Genomic DNA, 17,712 nt, shown 5'->3' on the forward strand with positions numbered 1-17,712 from the left:
TTCTTCTGAATAGATTGATCACCAAAAATTATAAAAGACTTTCTCAATAAGCCAATCTTTTGTGCAATTGAAGAAGACACAGACCTAATGTGTTTCACGAAAGTAAATTTGCTGTCGAGAATCACACCTAAAATTTAAAAAAATGTCATACAAAGTTAAAGAAACATTATCAGTGCTGAGATCCAGATGTTGAGGAGCCACGGTCCTTTACCTACTTACAATCATACTTCGAGTTTTGTTAGGATTCAACTTCATACCCCATAATTTGCACCATGCGCTAATTTTAGCTAGATCTCTACTAAGGGATTCAGCAACATCAGATCTACATTCAGGAGATGGAATTGACGCAAAGACAGTAGCATCATCTGCATATGCAGCAAGCTTGTTTTCTAGACCAAACCACATGTCATGTGTATATAGTATGAAAAGTAATGGGCTAAGAACACTTACCTAAGGAACACCAGATATCACATTCCTATACTCACTATGGTGCCCATCAACAACTCTTTGCGATCTATTACTAAAAAATGGAAGAGTTGGCTAAAAATTATTCACGAGGAGGGTGATATCTAAAAAAAAAAGAATAAAAATAATTGAAGACAGGAATACTTACTACACTTTTGTTCCTCTTTTTCTTTGGCACGATTCCAACTGGTATTCTCCTGATAGTTAGAAAGAAAAAACAAAATAGATAGTAGCAGGTGTTCCAATTATTTTGATAAAATCCATATCTGTACAATTATCCTACTTTAATATATTTTACTCTTCTTTCAAACAGCAATGGGAAAATTACCAAAAAATTACTTTAAAAATTGCTGAAAAACTTAATGCAATAACAAAAACTAATTTTCATATAAATTCCTTAATTATGTATGGATTGGATTAGATTTATGAATTTTGGCTATACAGCTTGACAGTGGAGAATGTATGTGCCCATATTATTGGTATCAAGTACAGTATTCTCAAACTCAACAGTTATATCTAAAAGACAAAAGAAGTACGATGGTCTTCCTGTGTAGGCCCCACTTGGACATTTGGATAACCACCAGTTACATTCCTCACTTATTCTGTCGTTTGCAAATAACAAGGTGTGAATATTAGACTAGGATGGAATGCAAAATGTTTTTTGGTTTAATAAATTCATTATATTTACCAGATACGCATTACTTTACACTATATAGAAAGAGAGGCCCAGTTGAAATTAGGAGTCCATATATAGACTCCAGAGACTCCTTAGTGGCAGACTTGGTAACAATTTATGTCTGTCATATTGTAAACACAAGACAAATTTCTGTCATATTGTAAACACAATACAAATTAATACTCAAAGATATACAATTTAGGGGACCATAGAATCTTACCCAGAAAAAGTCGCAGAGGAAAGACGTGTTTCCTGTATGAAAAGAATCTACCCTTTGATGTTGGCGCTCCTATCCCGGAGAGTACTTTTTTGTTGCATCTCGTAGGCAGTCATTTCCAGAACACAGTTTCCCACACATTTGAATAACTATCTCCACTTTATATATATATATATATATATATATATATATATATATATATATATATATATATATATATATATATATATATATATTTATCTATTCATTTATATCTATTTACCAAGGCACTTCCCCCAATTTTGGGGGGTAGTCGACACCAAAACAACGGAACAAAAGAGGACCTTTCCTTTCTCTGCTCGTCCCAGCCAGACGAGGGATTCAGTCAAGTTTGGCTGGTACTGCTAGGGTGCAGCAGCCCACTCTCCCCAGTTATCCACCACAGATGAAGCTTTATACGTTGAATCCTCTACTTCTGCCACCTCCGCGGCCACCAAGGTAACCGTAGGAAGCAGCAGGGCCTACCGGAATTGCGTCACAATCGCTCACTATTTATTCCTATTTCTAGCACACTCTCTTGCCGCTCTTACATCTATTCTCTTATCAACCAGAGCTTTCTTCACTCCATCCACCCACCCAAAACTTGTACTTTTCCCATCAAGTCTGGCATTCATCACCTTATTTAGCAGACAGTCACTTTCCCTTCTCTCAAGATGGCCCAACCTCTTCAACACATTCATACCCACTCTAGCTGCTAAATCATTTCTTACACCCGTTCTCACCCTTACTACTTCGTTTCTAACCCTATCTAAACGAGATACACCGGACATACTCCTCATACACTTCATCTCAAACACATTCAAATTGTGTTTCTCAGTTATTTTCATTCCCTCACAACTCCGATCGACATGTGACAGTTGTTAAAATCACTTTCTCATACAGAACTCTCTTTACATACATGCCTAACCCTCTATTCTTTACCACTCCTTTCACTGCCCCCAACACTTTCCACCCTTCATTCACTCTCTGATGTACATCTGCTTCCATCATTTGCTGCAACAACAGACCCCAAGTACTTAAACTGATTGACTTCCCCAAGTATCTCTTCATTCAATATAATATTCACCCTCACACCACCCTCCCTTCTAATGCATCTCATACCCTTACTCTTACCCACATTAACTCTCAACTTCCTTCTCTCACATACCCTTCCAAACTCGTCAGTAATCGACCAAGCGTCTCTTCCGAGTCTGCAACCAGTACAGTATCATCTGCAAACAACAACTGATTTACCTCCTCTTCATGATCACTCTCGTCTATCAGTTTCAATTCTCGAACAAGCACTTGAGCATTCCCCTCTCTCACTACTCCATCAACAAAGAAATTCACCAACCATGGCAACATCACACATCACTGTCTCTGCCCCACTCTCCCTGGGAACCACTCGTTCACTTGATTTCCTATCCTAACACATGCTTTACTACCAGAAAGTGCTGTAAATTTAAAAGGGATGGGGAATGCCCCCTTCCTTCCGTACCCTCCATCTTGTTAGTGGACCCCTCCTTCTCTCTTGCTCTTACTTGGCAGGGTGTGGAAATTCTTTCCACGCTTTATTTTAGTCACCCCCATTATTCCATTTTTTATTTTTTGTTTGTTATTTTCTGGGTTTTACGCATCTCGTTTTTCTTTTGTTTCCTTTGTAACCTTCATTATTATACCCTTAAATATTCATTGCTGCTAACATGTCCATCATTCCCCTGTAATGCTTTACCTTTCCTCACCTCATTCCTCTGTAGATGGTTTTATCTCATTTCGTGTGCTCACAGTACATTGCTCTGACGATGCAACCGACCGTTGACAATTTTTAAAAACAGCGCTTGGTTGCATTCTGTTCCAAATGCTCTTGAAGCTTTGGATGTTTAACCACAATTGGTTTGTATTTGAGTAACTCTTTAAATTACGTAACTCATTGATCTTAGCTTATTGGTATTTACATCTCGGTACCTATTTATAAGTCTGTTTAGCTAGGATTGTTTCCTGTGTTATTGAACATCACTAAACGCCACTTAATTTTTTTGTATATATATTATTTTCTATAAGCCAGACAGTAGGATTTCTTTATATCACTTTCTCCTGGAGTTTCAAGAATGATCCTTGTATTTATAAAAAGCACCCTTCAGCGAACCACGTACTCATGGAAATTTGAAGAAGAACTACTCGACCGGCTTGAACCAACTCAGCGGCAGCAGGCAGGAGAGTTCGAGCGGCCCACTTAAAAAACAGTAAGCGTGGAAGACGGACGTAGGCATAGCCCCTTCAACGTGGACGCAGCTTCAACTTAGGCGTCGCTTCAACTACCTGTTGGTCAACCAGTTACTAACCAACAGTATGCCTTGCTTTGAGCCATTATTTAGAAGATAGGCTGACGAAGACAAAACACGCCAGTGCAGAACTGAAGATGCACCGTGTTCTTAACAGTTCACAAGATGCTTCCACTACAGTCTACAATCAACCCTCAAGAGCGTGAGTACTAATTAACAGTGCTCAACACTTGGCCAAGGAACTGTCCCCCCCTTTTTTTTCTAACCTTTATTTGACGATGTGCACATTTAGCTAGGAAGTCATGTTCAAACTGTCTGGTTTAATCATTCGTGGCGTGTACATTACTATAAGTTGTGTTCCCGTTCCCCTCTATTAAGTTTGAAATTTTTTGCCCGAGAGGAATGTGTTCAAAGTAGTGAGTAGAACTTTTGGTATTATTTCAGTCACCATTTTTACTTTCATTGGTTGATTAGTCATTTGATTATTGATTTATGATTTAATTGATTTGACCATTTTCTTGGCATTTTTCATTTTTCTTATGCCATGCGGTCTTTATTCAAATATCAATTAGGTAGTTTTGCTGGTTTTTCCTGTGTCAGTCAGGTGAATATTCCTGTGGTACTTTATGGAAATAAATGCCATTTTTAGGTTAAAATTATTAACTCTTTTTAACTTAACCTTTATATTTTGAAATGACTAAATGAGTTTCTCATGAGGTGAGATATGACTTAAGGGGAAGTTTATATTTACGTCAATGTAAAGCTATTGGTGTCAATCCTTTATTGTAATGTTCTACGGTATTACCTCCTGGTGTTCCTTAGGACGTTTTGACTTTTACAGTACTGCTCCCCCTAACGCTTTGTGAAGCTGTCGTTAACGTAACTGATTCAGTCCAACCACACTTGATTGGGATTTACTATTCTGCGCCCTGGAGTAGCGTCTGAACATCAAGGGGATATCGGTGCCGACAGTCCCGGTATAGAGTAATCTTTGGACTTAAACGTGTGCAGGGAAAGCAAACCGTCTTCGTTGCGGTTCTCTAGTTTGTCAAGTGTGAGAGTGTTGGCGCTCTATCCTTCAGGCTCGGGTTCGGAAATCAGAAACGGGGAGGCCTTTCCCGGAATTATTTCCCACAATGCTCCTATATTGGTGACCAGGAGCTGCTACACACTTGCAAGATACATTTACTGTAAAAAATGACCGGCCAGGGCATTGGTCACAACATTTGCTTTAGTCACATACTGACCATTCACTTTCAGCACTGGTGGTGGGTTTGGAGTAAATTTGCTGGCAATCTTCTTTATTTTCCTCCATACAGAAGATGTGGGTGTTCTACTGTTAATGGAGGTAACAAATGACACCCAAGACTAGCGTCTAGCTTCTTTTATGGCACGACGGAACTGTGCTCTACACTTTTTGTGTGTTAACCTATTTTCATCAGTACAGCATCTACGCAATCTAGTCAGAGATTTTCGGATGGCTCTGTGCAAGACTGTTAATTTTGAAGATCACCACGGGACTGGTCGTCGTTTGAATAATCCCGTGGTTTTGGGAATTGAATTGATTCCTGCTGTATAGAGAGTTCCATTCAGTAGGTGTATGGCATCATCAATACTATCAAACTGTTCTGCAATCCCTTCGATTTCACTTAGCTCACAAAATTTAACCCTGTCTGCCTTGTCACGATTTCATCATGGCGATCTTTGTAAAGGCGGACCCTTGTTGGTGTTTATAATGATTAGTGCATGATCACTAGTATGCCAATCATCTAATGTCCTCCAGTCAAAATCAAGAGGGCAGTTAGAACTTGCAATTGAAAGGTCAATGCACGACAAGGTACCTGTCTGAACATGGAAGTGTGTGGGCTCTCTTGTATTAAGGAGTACCACATCCTCATTCTCCACAATTGATAATATTGCCCCTTGTGTTTGCCAAAACATCACCCCATAAAGGATGTCTACCATTCATATCTCCCAGTAAGAGAAAAGGTTGAGGGAGTTGTTGAAAGACCTCTACTAAATCATCATATAAAATATCATTTGAAGGTAAGTACAGAGAGTAGATTGTATATTTTCTCCCTATATCGATTTGCACAACCACAGCCTACAGGGGTGTACGAATAGACAAAGGTATTTGGGGAACATCTCGACGAATGTACATGAGACTTCCGCCATGGCTCCCTGCTTCTTGATTATATGGTGTTCTATAGCTAACGCACACTCGAGGACTAGGAGTGTTAGCATCAAGCTTACTTTCCTGTAGACACACAATTATGGGGGAATGTTCAGGAATTAAGATCTTAAGGTCTTCATATTTGGCCCTTAAACCCTGACAATTTCATTGCAAAATGGAGGAGAAAACTATGGATTATTTCTGGAAGACATCTTGGATGAGGTCTTCCCATTAGCAGTTTTTAATCTATTATTATCACCTGTAGGTTTCTTCAAAGATGGTCTTGATATGTTTGGTTTTACGTTTGTACTTTTCTTTGTGTCCTTCTGATCTATTTGTTGAGGTGGATGGTGGACCTCAACTTGAATTTCTGATTTATTCAATATATCTTCTAGTTCATTAGAAACATCAACAGACAAAACATCAAATTTATCTGATGTCATAACTTTAATGTTTCTAATGGAGGGGGGTGAGAGAGATGGAGGTCTCTCTCTTTTACAATTAATAGATGGTGGGTTTCTAGGTTTTTGCACCTTTCCCACTACAGGTGCATCAGGTAAGTTGGTTTTAAGTGGAGCCTCCATCAAATCAGGCAAGGACATGACCTGTGAGAGGTTTGTACTAGTTTTTGTAATAGGGGACGGGGGTTGTACAGAAATGGGCAATGCTTTAGTGTTAATACGCCGTGGTAAAGTCTCAGGAGGTAATATGCTTACCTCGTCATTTGACATTTTATCAGATGGTATAATTCTTTTTCTAGAGCAATTGGCAGTACTAGGTGGCTTTGATTTTAATGCTTTATTATAGCTATTTCATTTATTTAATAGTCTTTTGGCATGTCCCACACTTATATGTTCCAAACTAGATTTGTTAAGAGCAGCTTCTTCCAACTTATACCGCTTGCAGCTCTTGTCTGTGGATTTATGATTCAAGTTGCAATTTAAACACCTCTCTCCAAGTGCACATTCTCCATGGTAAGATTTGGAGCAAATACCACATACTTTCTCATTTTTGCAAACCTTAGACGGGTGTCCAAATTCAAAGCAATTAAAACACTGCAGTGACTTCTGCTTAAATGGTCGTACTTTAATTATTTCGTTTTCAATAGTAATATGGAATGGTACATCAGCATCCTGGAATGTTAGGATTCTCATTGATGTACCTGGGACTTTGTGAACTTTCCATACATTTAGTGGACACATGGCCAGTATCTCCTCCTCTGTGAATTCATGCAGATCTCTGTTAAAAACTACCCCTTTCCGTAGCTAAAATTTAGATGGGGTTTGACATCTAACTTAATGTCATCATTACTTGCTTTCATGTTGGACAGTATTATTCAATTTTGGAATATTAGTAGAATGGTCCTTTCCCGTTCCTAGGTCATCAACAGAATTTTCCCTATTCAAATTATCAGATGTCGTCAACAGTGCCGGGGTGGGGGGGATTCAGCATATCCAGGGGATTCAGCTTATTCAGGGGATGGGGAGTCAGTGTTTGAAGGGTCCATAGTTAAGGGTGGGATTTTATGTTTTTTTTTTTTTTTTTTTATCTGCTTGAGAGTTTTAAGAAAGTATCATACGTTGGAAAGGAAATTTGCAGTCTCCACTATCGGCACAATGAGAATATACTTCCCAGATGGTCCACTTCATACCCTATCCGAAGGATAGCACTAAAACAGATATAGAGGCACAGGTGTAAGCTAAACCCGCCTGTTAGGACTGACAACAAGGAAATATGGAATCATCCTCCCCATATCTGTAATGATGGGCTTATTTAAGTTAAAACTCTCTCTCTCTCTCTCTCTCTCTCTCTCTCTCTCTCTCTCTCTCTCTCTCTCTCTCTCTCTCTCTCTCTCTCTCTCTCTCTTTCAATACTATTGCCATAGCCTCTTTACCATAGTCATCCACTGTCTTGGGTTAGAGCTCCCTTGCTTGAGGGTACACAGGCACACTATTCAATCTAATTTACCTTCCTCTTGTTTTATTGAAGTTTTTTATAGTTTATATAGGAGATATCTATTCTAATGTTGTTACCGTTATTGAAATAGTGCATTTTATTTTTCCTTGTTTCCTTTCCTCACTGGGCTATTTTTTATAGCATCCTGGTATCTCACCCAAAGATAGATTTTTCCTATACCAAAATCCGTTGTATTTATCTATAGAATTTAAATATCTCAAATAGCACATCATAACTGGCTTCTAATAGATTTGGGTACCATGCGGGATTTCCAGTTTTCCTGTATAGACCAAATTACCCTTTTTTCGAATATTCAAAGAATGGTCCTTTTTACTTCCTAAGTTTTCAACGGAATTTTCTTTAAATGATTGCCAGAGTCGGTCAACAGTGCCGAGGGAGAGTCAGCGTATCCAGGGGATGGGGGTTCGTTGCTTGGAGAATCCATAAGACAGTGTTGAGATTGAGAAGGTGGTTAGTTTGATATATATATATATATATATATATATATATATATATATATATATATATATATATATATATATACATATATATATATATATATATATATATATATATATATATATGTGTATATATATATATATATATATATATATATATATATATATATATATATATTTATATATATATATATATATATATATATATATATATATATATATATATTTATGTAGTTATGAACAAACCTTTTGTAACAGATGAAGAAAACCCATATTCCGACGTCTCATTTTCCGTCTACATGGGTCATAATGGTGTCAGGTGTGAAAAATACGTCTGTTTATGTATGCTGTGAGTGAATTTATTCTTTGACCCGGTGAAATATAAGTTCAAGATGCCTTAATACAAAAGGCTAACATAGCAGACTCTGTCTCTGCAGGAGATGAGAACGAAGCAGTGGGGTATAGCGTTCCCGATGAAGAATATAGACGAGAAATACTAACGCATGAATTAGAAAATAATTTAGAAAACTTAGAACACTTAATGAACAGATTCTTGGTTGAGCGAGAGAAGAGGAGCGACACGCAACCACAGCATATCCGACATACATAAACGAAGTTCAAGTGCACACAAGTGAAAGTACACATGCACAGCCGAGTGAAGATATGCAAATCGTAGTTCAAAAGTTGCCAGAACTGCAGGCAAGTGTTAGGCCTTTTGATGATAAACGGCCTAACGAAGGGTTTCAATCGATCAAAGTGTTTTTGAGAGACTTTGAAGTAGCCACATATGGGTGGTCGATACGAGAAAAAGCTATTCAAGTAATTAGATTGCTGAAAGATGCTACGGCAATGGAGGTAATGTGTTAGCCACAAGACATTTTAAGAAGTTATACTGAAATAAAACAACGTTTAACTGAAAAATATGCCTTGCCTGATGCGAGAAAGGGAGACATGAAAGAAAATTACAAACCCAAAATACGGGAAGGTGAATCCATTCTTAGTTTTGCAACTCACATTTTTCGGGATTGCGATTCGTTTGCTACCGGGAGTGCCAATCTCCCAGAAGGTGATAAAAAAGCAATTGCCCTTAAACATATTCGCAGGTTAGTAAACCCGTATTTATGTGGTTATTTATTCGATGACAATCACTCATTAGCAGACGTAGTGAGTGCGATACAAAAAACTTTAGACAGTTTGCTAGAAGAAAAAAAGACTGGGAATAACTGGCCTGATTCCGAGAAGTTGGCAGCCATGAGAGGCACTCGGAAACCCCCTAAGGAGGGAAGGGAAGAGCACAGTCAGCTGTTTAGAGCCTTCAGATGTTGGAAGTGTGGGGGAGAGGGGCACCAACTAGTGGAGTGCCCCACCCAAGGATCCCCCTGCTGTTACACTTGTCAGGCCTACGGTCATCTATCTCGAGAGTGCTCAGCGAAAAATGCCCAGGGCGGGTGGGCTGTGGCACACGCACACCTCCAACATCCGAGGAAAAGGAAACAGTGGAAGGGGGAGACAAGGGAGTTCGATGCAACCCCCCCTCCCCCCCGCATGACATCACAAGCAGTGGCTGAGGAAGCAGAGACGACAGACGTGGAAGAGCAGGCACTGGGACCTCCATCGGTATCCCCGAACTCACGCCCCCAGAACTAGGGAGCAGCGGCATTGCCGATGAGGTCATTGGCCCGTGCCCCATATCTCGTAATGGCTGTCTAGGAATGTTAGCATTGAGGATAGACCTACCAGATAAATCCATTCGAGGGCTGATCGACACAAGAGCCAATGTTTCACTGATTGAAAAAAGATTCTCATCAAACCCACTACAGTCAGCGACATCCATCGTTCTTGACATGCCGGGAGGAAATAAACTAAACATAAACCATACAACAATCGTCAAATTTAAGGTGGGGTCTGTGAAGTTTACACATGATTTTTTTTGTCTTGCCCACCTTGGGAATTCCAGGAATCGAGGCTATTTTAGGAATTGATTTTATCTCTAATAATCAAATTTTCATTATGGGGGGGAAAAGATACAATAACAGTAAAAAGCATGAGGGTACATTTTGCCGATAGAAAGTCATGAGACAGTAAGCGCGTGCGCAGGCTCAGAGTGATATTTAAGTAGGGTAACAGCTGTACCTGAGAGAGGAGAAGTGTTGTCTCTCCAGACCCTTACGAGCATATCAGTGACCCCGTGTCGCCCTTTTCCGGAAGGAACCAAGGTCGTTGTTAAACCCAATGACAATTGGGCGCATGTAATCTTAGAGGGCTTAACGGAAATAAAAGAAATCAGAGCTGATATAACGATAGTTAATTTGTCAAATAAAAGAGTTGTTTTAGGAAATGATTCTGTGTGTGAATTAGAGTTATGTGAAATTACTTATAATGGGATGTTGGGAGCCACAACTCCAGCTCACACAGACTAACGCACTCAGAATTTGATTATGCAAGCAAGAAAATTATGTCAGTCAGAATATCAACATGTAATTAGTGACATTGTCAATAATTATTCCGATGTAATTGAAATTGGAGATGAGCCATCCGGGAGGATTGATCGATTTTCCTTTAGCATTGAAACTGGGCAGGCGGAGCTGATCAAGTCAAGGCCTTATAAGGTACTCATTCATTTCCAGGGAGATTTAGAAAGGGAAATTAATAAATCAAGGGAACAAGCGATAATCGAGGAGAGCGAATCCCCCTAGGCTTCTACAATTGTAGCTGTTAGGAAAGAGGATGGCTCGGTAAGATTGTGTTGATTATAGGAAGTTGAATGCAGTCACTAAGGATAATGCATTTCCATTGCCCTCGATCAAAGAATTACATGTGAAAGTACGGGATAGTAAATATTTTACAACTGTTGATTTCAAGTCTGGATACTATCAAATACCCATTCAGGAAGACAGTAAATGTAAAACGGCATTTAAAGCTAACGATCAACTATTTCAGTTCAAGTTTCTTCCTTTCGGTGTTAAAAGTGCTTCAAGTCACTTCTCTAGAGCAATGATGGTGGTTTTGTCTCCCTTATTGGCCATAATGTTCTTGTTTATTTAGATCTTCCTCCCTCTTTAATTAATCGAGCCATCCACATTGTACATGCAAATCTGTATGCAGGGCATTTAGGGATTGATAGAACATTAAGGAGAGTACATGAATCTTTCTCTTATTTAGGAGAGAAAAAATCTATAGAGATTTACATAAAGGGTTGTCATGGTTGTAACTGTTTCAAAAGGACATAAAAACACTGTACCGGAAGCCAGAAAGTGGCCTGTGATTCCTATTAAATTTTATAAAGTGCATATGGATGTGGTAGGACCATTTTCTACTGGTTTAACACAACATAAGTATATATGTGAATTTGAGGATACATTTACTTGGTACACTCATACTTACGCAATGTTGGATAAATCGGCAAATTCATTAGCCCAGGCGCTGTGCTCTCTCATTACTAGGTTTGGTTGCCCAAAAATTTTGATAAGTGATAATGGTCTCAAGTTTTTAAGTATGTGGCAAAATCGGTCATGGACTTGATGAAAATTGAAAATTTTTCAGTGACTGTATATAGGCCTTCAGCAAATGGATTAGTGGAATCGCATGATAGGAAAGTAGTGCAAATTTTACGTTACTTAGTGGCTGATGAACACCTTCATTGTCCCGCCATGCTTCCTACAGCTGAGCTAGCTCTGAACATTGCATATAATGCTTCACTCAGGGACACGCCTTCCTTTTTAATGCATGGACAGGATACTGTATTACCATATACGGTACTCATTAATTTGCAACAATTGCCAAATTATTCAACAGAGCAATCCCGTGTATATTTATTAAATCTACTGAGGATAGTAATGAACACCACTGAAAGGTTTTTGAAAAGAGCTAATGAAAATCACAGCTCAAAGTATGATGGTCGGTTCAAAACTGCACCGGTAAAAGTATTTGTGGGCGATCGTGTGTATTTGAAATTATTACAACCTACGAAACGCAAACTAGAGCCAGCATATTTGGGTCCGTACCAAGTAAAGATGGTTAAGTCTAATACAGTTGTGATACAAAGCATTTTACCCCTGCATACGTGACATCCCTTGAGTTGATGAGTAGAAATTTTTTTTTTCTTTGCTGTTATTGTTGTTTGAACAGACCTCATTTCTTCTTTTGACGTATTTGCAATAAACTTGATGATAACAATTTGTTCTTATGTTGCTGGTTAATTTATATGTAAAATGTTGTGGTAATTTTGCTGAGTGTGGCAATACATATAACATTGCTGAGTGAACCTACAAACAATCAGAAGTTAAATACGTCAGGTGAGATCCGTCAGGCAGATTTTGTATTATTCACGTATTTATAAGATTACTGGTTGCTGGGGCTGGGGCGGCTTCCGAAACACAAGTGCCTGCGGAATTAAAGTTCAGCCTTGAGGATAGGCAGTGTTAGAGAATGTGTAGATGTGAATACCTTATACTTAATGTTATAAGAGTAGGGCTGGAAGATGAATGATTTTCTCGGGAAAACGGCTAGTGGCCACCGGTTGACAGTTGCAAGTGCAAGTGGCGAAACGGTGGTGGTGAGTTGTGTTGCGAAATTGTGCCGTAAACCCGGACAAGAAAAATCGAGGGATGAAGGAATATCTATTCCTACCCCTGTCCTGCCCAAAAAGCCCGTATTGCCCGCAACCAGAGGGAGGTTATTGATGAGGTTGTGTAAAACTGATATTATGATTTTTTTTTTCACTTTGGGAATTCTGTATTTTAGTTGCAGAGGTCGTAAGAAGAAATGAGTGGAATTATTTATATTGTATTGTGTACATTTTACATGCAATATTTCATTTTTTATTTTTTTTTGTGGAAGATGTGATATTTTTTTTTTTGGGGGGGGGGGCAATTTCCATATATATATTTTTTTGTTGCAATTCTGTTTAGTACATGCCATGCCTATTCTGGGTCGGAGTGTCCTCCATATATCATACACTAGTGAGGGCGAGTGCGCACCTCCTCCGAGAGTGAGGAGCTTTGGGGGGGGGGAGTAATGTCCTAATTCATGTATGTAGATGTGTCTTGTACGTCAAGGTAAATGAACTCAATATTCAAGAGTATTCCACAAAAACCTATGTCTCAGCTTGTTATTGTACAAGATTGCATTTTGGTAGCGAAGAGTGTTTAGTTGCCTTTGGGAGCTCGAGTTGACAAGTCCTTCACCTGACAGGGTAGTAGTGTACAGTGTACTTTACTTACAAATGACCCTTTTGTAATATATAAATATATATATATATATATATATATATATATATATATATATATATATATATATATATATATGTATATATATATATATATATATATATATATATATATATATACATATATATATATATATATATATATAATGTGTATATATATATATGTATACATAGATATATATATTATTACTAGCTAAGCTACAACCCTAGTTGGAAAAAAGAGACGCTATAAGCCCAAGGGCTCCAATAGGGTAAAATAGCCCAGTGAGGACAGAAAATAAGGAAATAAATAAATGATGAGAATAAATTAACATTCTAAAAACAGTAACAGCGTCAAAACAGATATGTCTTATATAAACTATTAAAAATGTCAAAAACAGATATGTCATATATAAACTATAAAAAGACTCTTGTTAGCCTGGTCAACATAAAAACAATTGCTCCAACTTTGAACTTTTGAAGTTTTACTGATTCAACTACCCGATTAGGAAGATCATTCCAAAACTTGGTAACAGCTGGAATAAAACTTCTAGAATACTGTGTAGTATTGAGCCTCATGATGTAGAAGGCCTGGCTATTAGAATTAACTGCCTGCCTAGTAATACGAACAGGATAGAACTGTCCAGAGAGATCTGAATGTAAAGGATGGTTAGAGTTATGAAAAATCTTATGCAACATGCATAATGAAGCGATTGAACGACGGTGCCAAAGATTAATATCTAGATCAGGAATAAGAAATTTAATAGACCATAAGTTTCTGTCCAACAAATTAAGATGAGAATCAGACAGGAGAACAATACTCAAAACAAGGTAGAATGAAATAATTAAAACACTTCTACAGAATAGATTGATCACCAAAAATCTTGTAAGACTTTCTCAATAAGCCAATTTTTTGTGCAATTGAAGAAGACAGACCTAATGTGTTTCTCAAAAGTAAATTTGCTGTTGAGAATCACACCTAAAATGTTAAAAGTCATAAAAATTTAAAAAAACATTATCAATACTGAGATCTGGATGTTGAGGAGCCACCGTCCTTGACCTACTTACAATCATACTTTCAGTTTTGTTAGGATTCAACTTCATACCCCATAATTTGCACCATGCACTAATTTTAGCTAATTCTCTATGAAGGGATTCACCAACCCCAGATTTTCATTCAGGGGATGGAATTGATGCAAAGAGAGTAGCATCATCTGCATATGCAACAAGCTTGTTTTCTGGGCCAAACCACATGTCATGTGTATATAGTATGAAAAGTAATGGGCCAAGAACACTACCCTGTGGAACACCGGATATCACACTCCTATACTCACTATGGTATCCATTAACAACAACTCTTTGAGATCTATAACTTAGAAAATCAATAATAATGCTAAGAAACAACCCACCCACTCCCAACTATTTGAGTTTGAAAACATGGGCCTCAGGATTAACACGGTCAAAGGTAGCGCTAAAATCAAGGCCAATTATACGAACTTCCTGACCACAATCAAGGGCTTTCTGTACAGCATTGGAGAGTGTAAGAAGGGCATCACATGCTCCAAGGCCTTTACGAAAACCAAATTTGCAAACTAGGAAGTAGATGATTACCTTCAGCAAACCTATTAAGACGTTTTGCCAGAAGACGTTCAAAAACTTTAGATAATATGGGAGTTAAGGAAATTGGGCGGTAATCAGTTGGACTTGAGCTACCACAATCACATTTACATAGAGGAGTAACATTACCAATTCTCCAACAAGTGCTAAAAGCTCCTCTTCTTGCTAACTTGCGCAAAATAACAGATAACTTTCGAGCTAAGAAATCTGCTGTCTTCATAAAATACAAAAGGAAAAATACCATTTGGATCTACACCTCCATAAGCATCAAGGTCCATCAACAGAGCTTTAATCTCACGAGATCGAAAAGCTAAACTAGTTAGTTTAGCCTCAGGCAAACAGGAATGAGGAAGTTCAAGTTTTTCATTACTCTGTTTACTGTCAAAAACATCAGCCAAAAGGGTAAGCCTTTTCCTTTGGACAGTGAGTGACTGAGCCATCTGGTTTAAGTAAAGGAGGAACTGTTGCCTCTACACCAAAGAGTGCAGATTTAAGGGTAGACCACCATTTATGTTCCTGAGTTGTACCAGAAAGGGTTTCTTTTATGGTCAAATTGTACCCTTTTTCAGTTGAGGCATAAACTCTCTCTGAGTATAGTTGTTCCAGATCAAATCTGATCTGTTACCCTTCCAAAGATGATAGGCCTCCTGCTTCTCCAAATAAGCACGTCTACAATCATCATTGAACCACGGTTTGTCCTTCACTCGGTACCTTAGCACACGAGAAGGGATACGCCTATCAATTATGTTGACTAGATTCTCATTCAAAGGGACAACAGGATCTACACTACTATATAATTGTGACCAATTCAAGCACAAAAGATCATGCAAAATCCCATTCCAGTCTGCTTGGGATTTCATATAAATTTTACAATAGTATGATATATCAGGGACAGGCTGCTCAGTCTTCACTACTAATGGAATCAAGGCATGATCAGATGTCCCGACTGGAGAACCAACCTTACTAGTTATAACTCCAGAAGAGTCAGTGTATACGAGGTTCAAGCAATTACCAGACCTGTGAGTAGCTTCATTTATGATTTGCTCACAGCCTGATTCGGAGGCAAAGTCTTAAGCTCTTAAGCCATGGCGATCAAGAGAAGAGATAGAACTTAACCACTCCCCATGGTGAGCATTAAAATCACCAACAAAGACAAAAGAAGCCTTTCTATCATCTTCTTGTATCTTAGCCATAATGGTAAAAAGACAATCGAAAATAGAATCATCCATGACTGGTAGATCGAACACAAAACAAGTTGTTATGTCTGCCACAAACTTTTATTACCTGAATTTCATGACATCTTTATTGATAGCAGGATTTATGAGAAGCAGGGTTCTCGGTCCTAATATACACCACCATTCCCCTGGCCCTAGAGATGGCATCACGTTTCAACATTATTGGCTTCTTAAAACCAGTTATAAAGGAGCTCAGATGAGTGCCTCATATTAGAAACCAAAGTTTCTGAGCACAAAAAATATCATACTGTCTGGACGCAACTGTAAAGTCTTGGATATTTGCATGAAGACCACGAATATTGCAATACAGAAGACGATACTGAAGAAATCTAGGATGTACTGGTCCCGGATTTCACTCAATGTGTCCAGACAGCATAAGAATTGATAGAAATAAAAAAAAGAGACATCATACTTAAAAACTAGATTAACAAGAATTATAACAAAAACAATATGTACAGAATTATAAATAAAGTGATTGATGATACCCATAGACCTTAGTAAAAAGTCGGAAAAACTGGTCAACATGGAGGAGCCGATACACCATGCAAAGCTAAATACCCTCCAGGATAGCTACATCAACTGAAGGGAGGACAGTAAGGATGGTTTTGAGAAGAAAAAGAATCGGAAAAGGAAAAGACGACCTCTTGATAAACCACCAGGCATCCATGGCCCTTCTGTTAAGCCTGCCCAACACACCATTTCAAAATAATAAGAGGAAGAAAAAAAAATAATAAGACAGAAAACTGTGCCCAAGTGTACTCCCAAGTAAGAGAACTCTAACCAAAGACGGTGGAAGACCATGGTATAGAGGTTATGGCATTACCCAAGACTAGAGAACAATGGTTTGATTTTGGAGTGTCCTTCTCCTAGAAGAGCTGCTTCCCATAGCTAATGAGTCTCTTCTACCCTTACCAAGAGGAAAGTACACTGAACAAATTGCAGTATATATATATATATATATATATATATATATATATATATATATATATATATATATATATATATATGTGTGTGTGTATATATATATATATGTATATGTATCTATATAAATATAAATATATATACATATATATACAGTATATATACATATATATATGTATATATATATATATATATATATATATACATATATATATATGTATATAAATATACATATATATATATATATATATATATATATCAATATATATATATATATATATATATATATATATATATATATATATATATGTATATATATACATATATATATATATATATATATATATATATATATACTGTATATATATATATATATATATGTATATGTATATGTATATATGTCCTAATCCTTGTATGCAAAACATGGTGATGTGTTTGATAGAATATTTCCATCATAGTGGGGAATTCCACAAAACCTAATAATTCAG

General features: G+C 37.7%; 1 protein-coding gene across 2 annotated transcripts in view; it reads right to left on the minus strand.

The window, feature by feature from the left end:
* Positions 1 to 17,712, minus strand: part of LOC137645733 (zinc finger protein ZFP2-like) — a 480,606-nt gene that overhangs the window by 326,062 nt on the left and 136,832 nt on the right. For both annotated transcript variants that reach the window (XM_068378620.1, XM_068378621.1), the window contains exon 3: positions 614 to 662. In XM_068378620.1, coding sequence (XP_068234721.1) covers positions 614 to 662 — 49 coding nt within the window. The remainder of the gene's footprint in view (positions 1 to 613; positions 663 to 17,712) is intronic.

Source organism: Palaemon carinicauda, chromosome 8 (genome assembly GCF_036898095.1).
Source record: "Palaemon carinicauda isolate YSFRI2023 chromosome 8, ASM3689809v2, whole genome shotgun sequence".
NCBI lineage: Eukaryota > Metazoa > Arthropoda > Malacostraca > Decapoda > Palaemonidae > Palaemon > Palaemon carinicauda.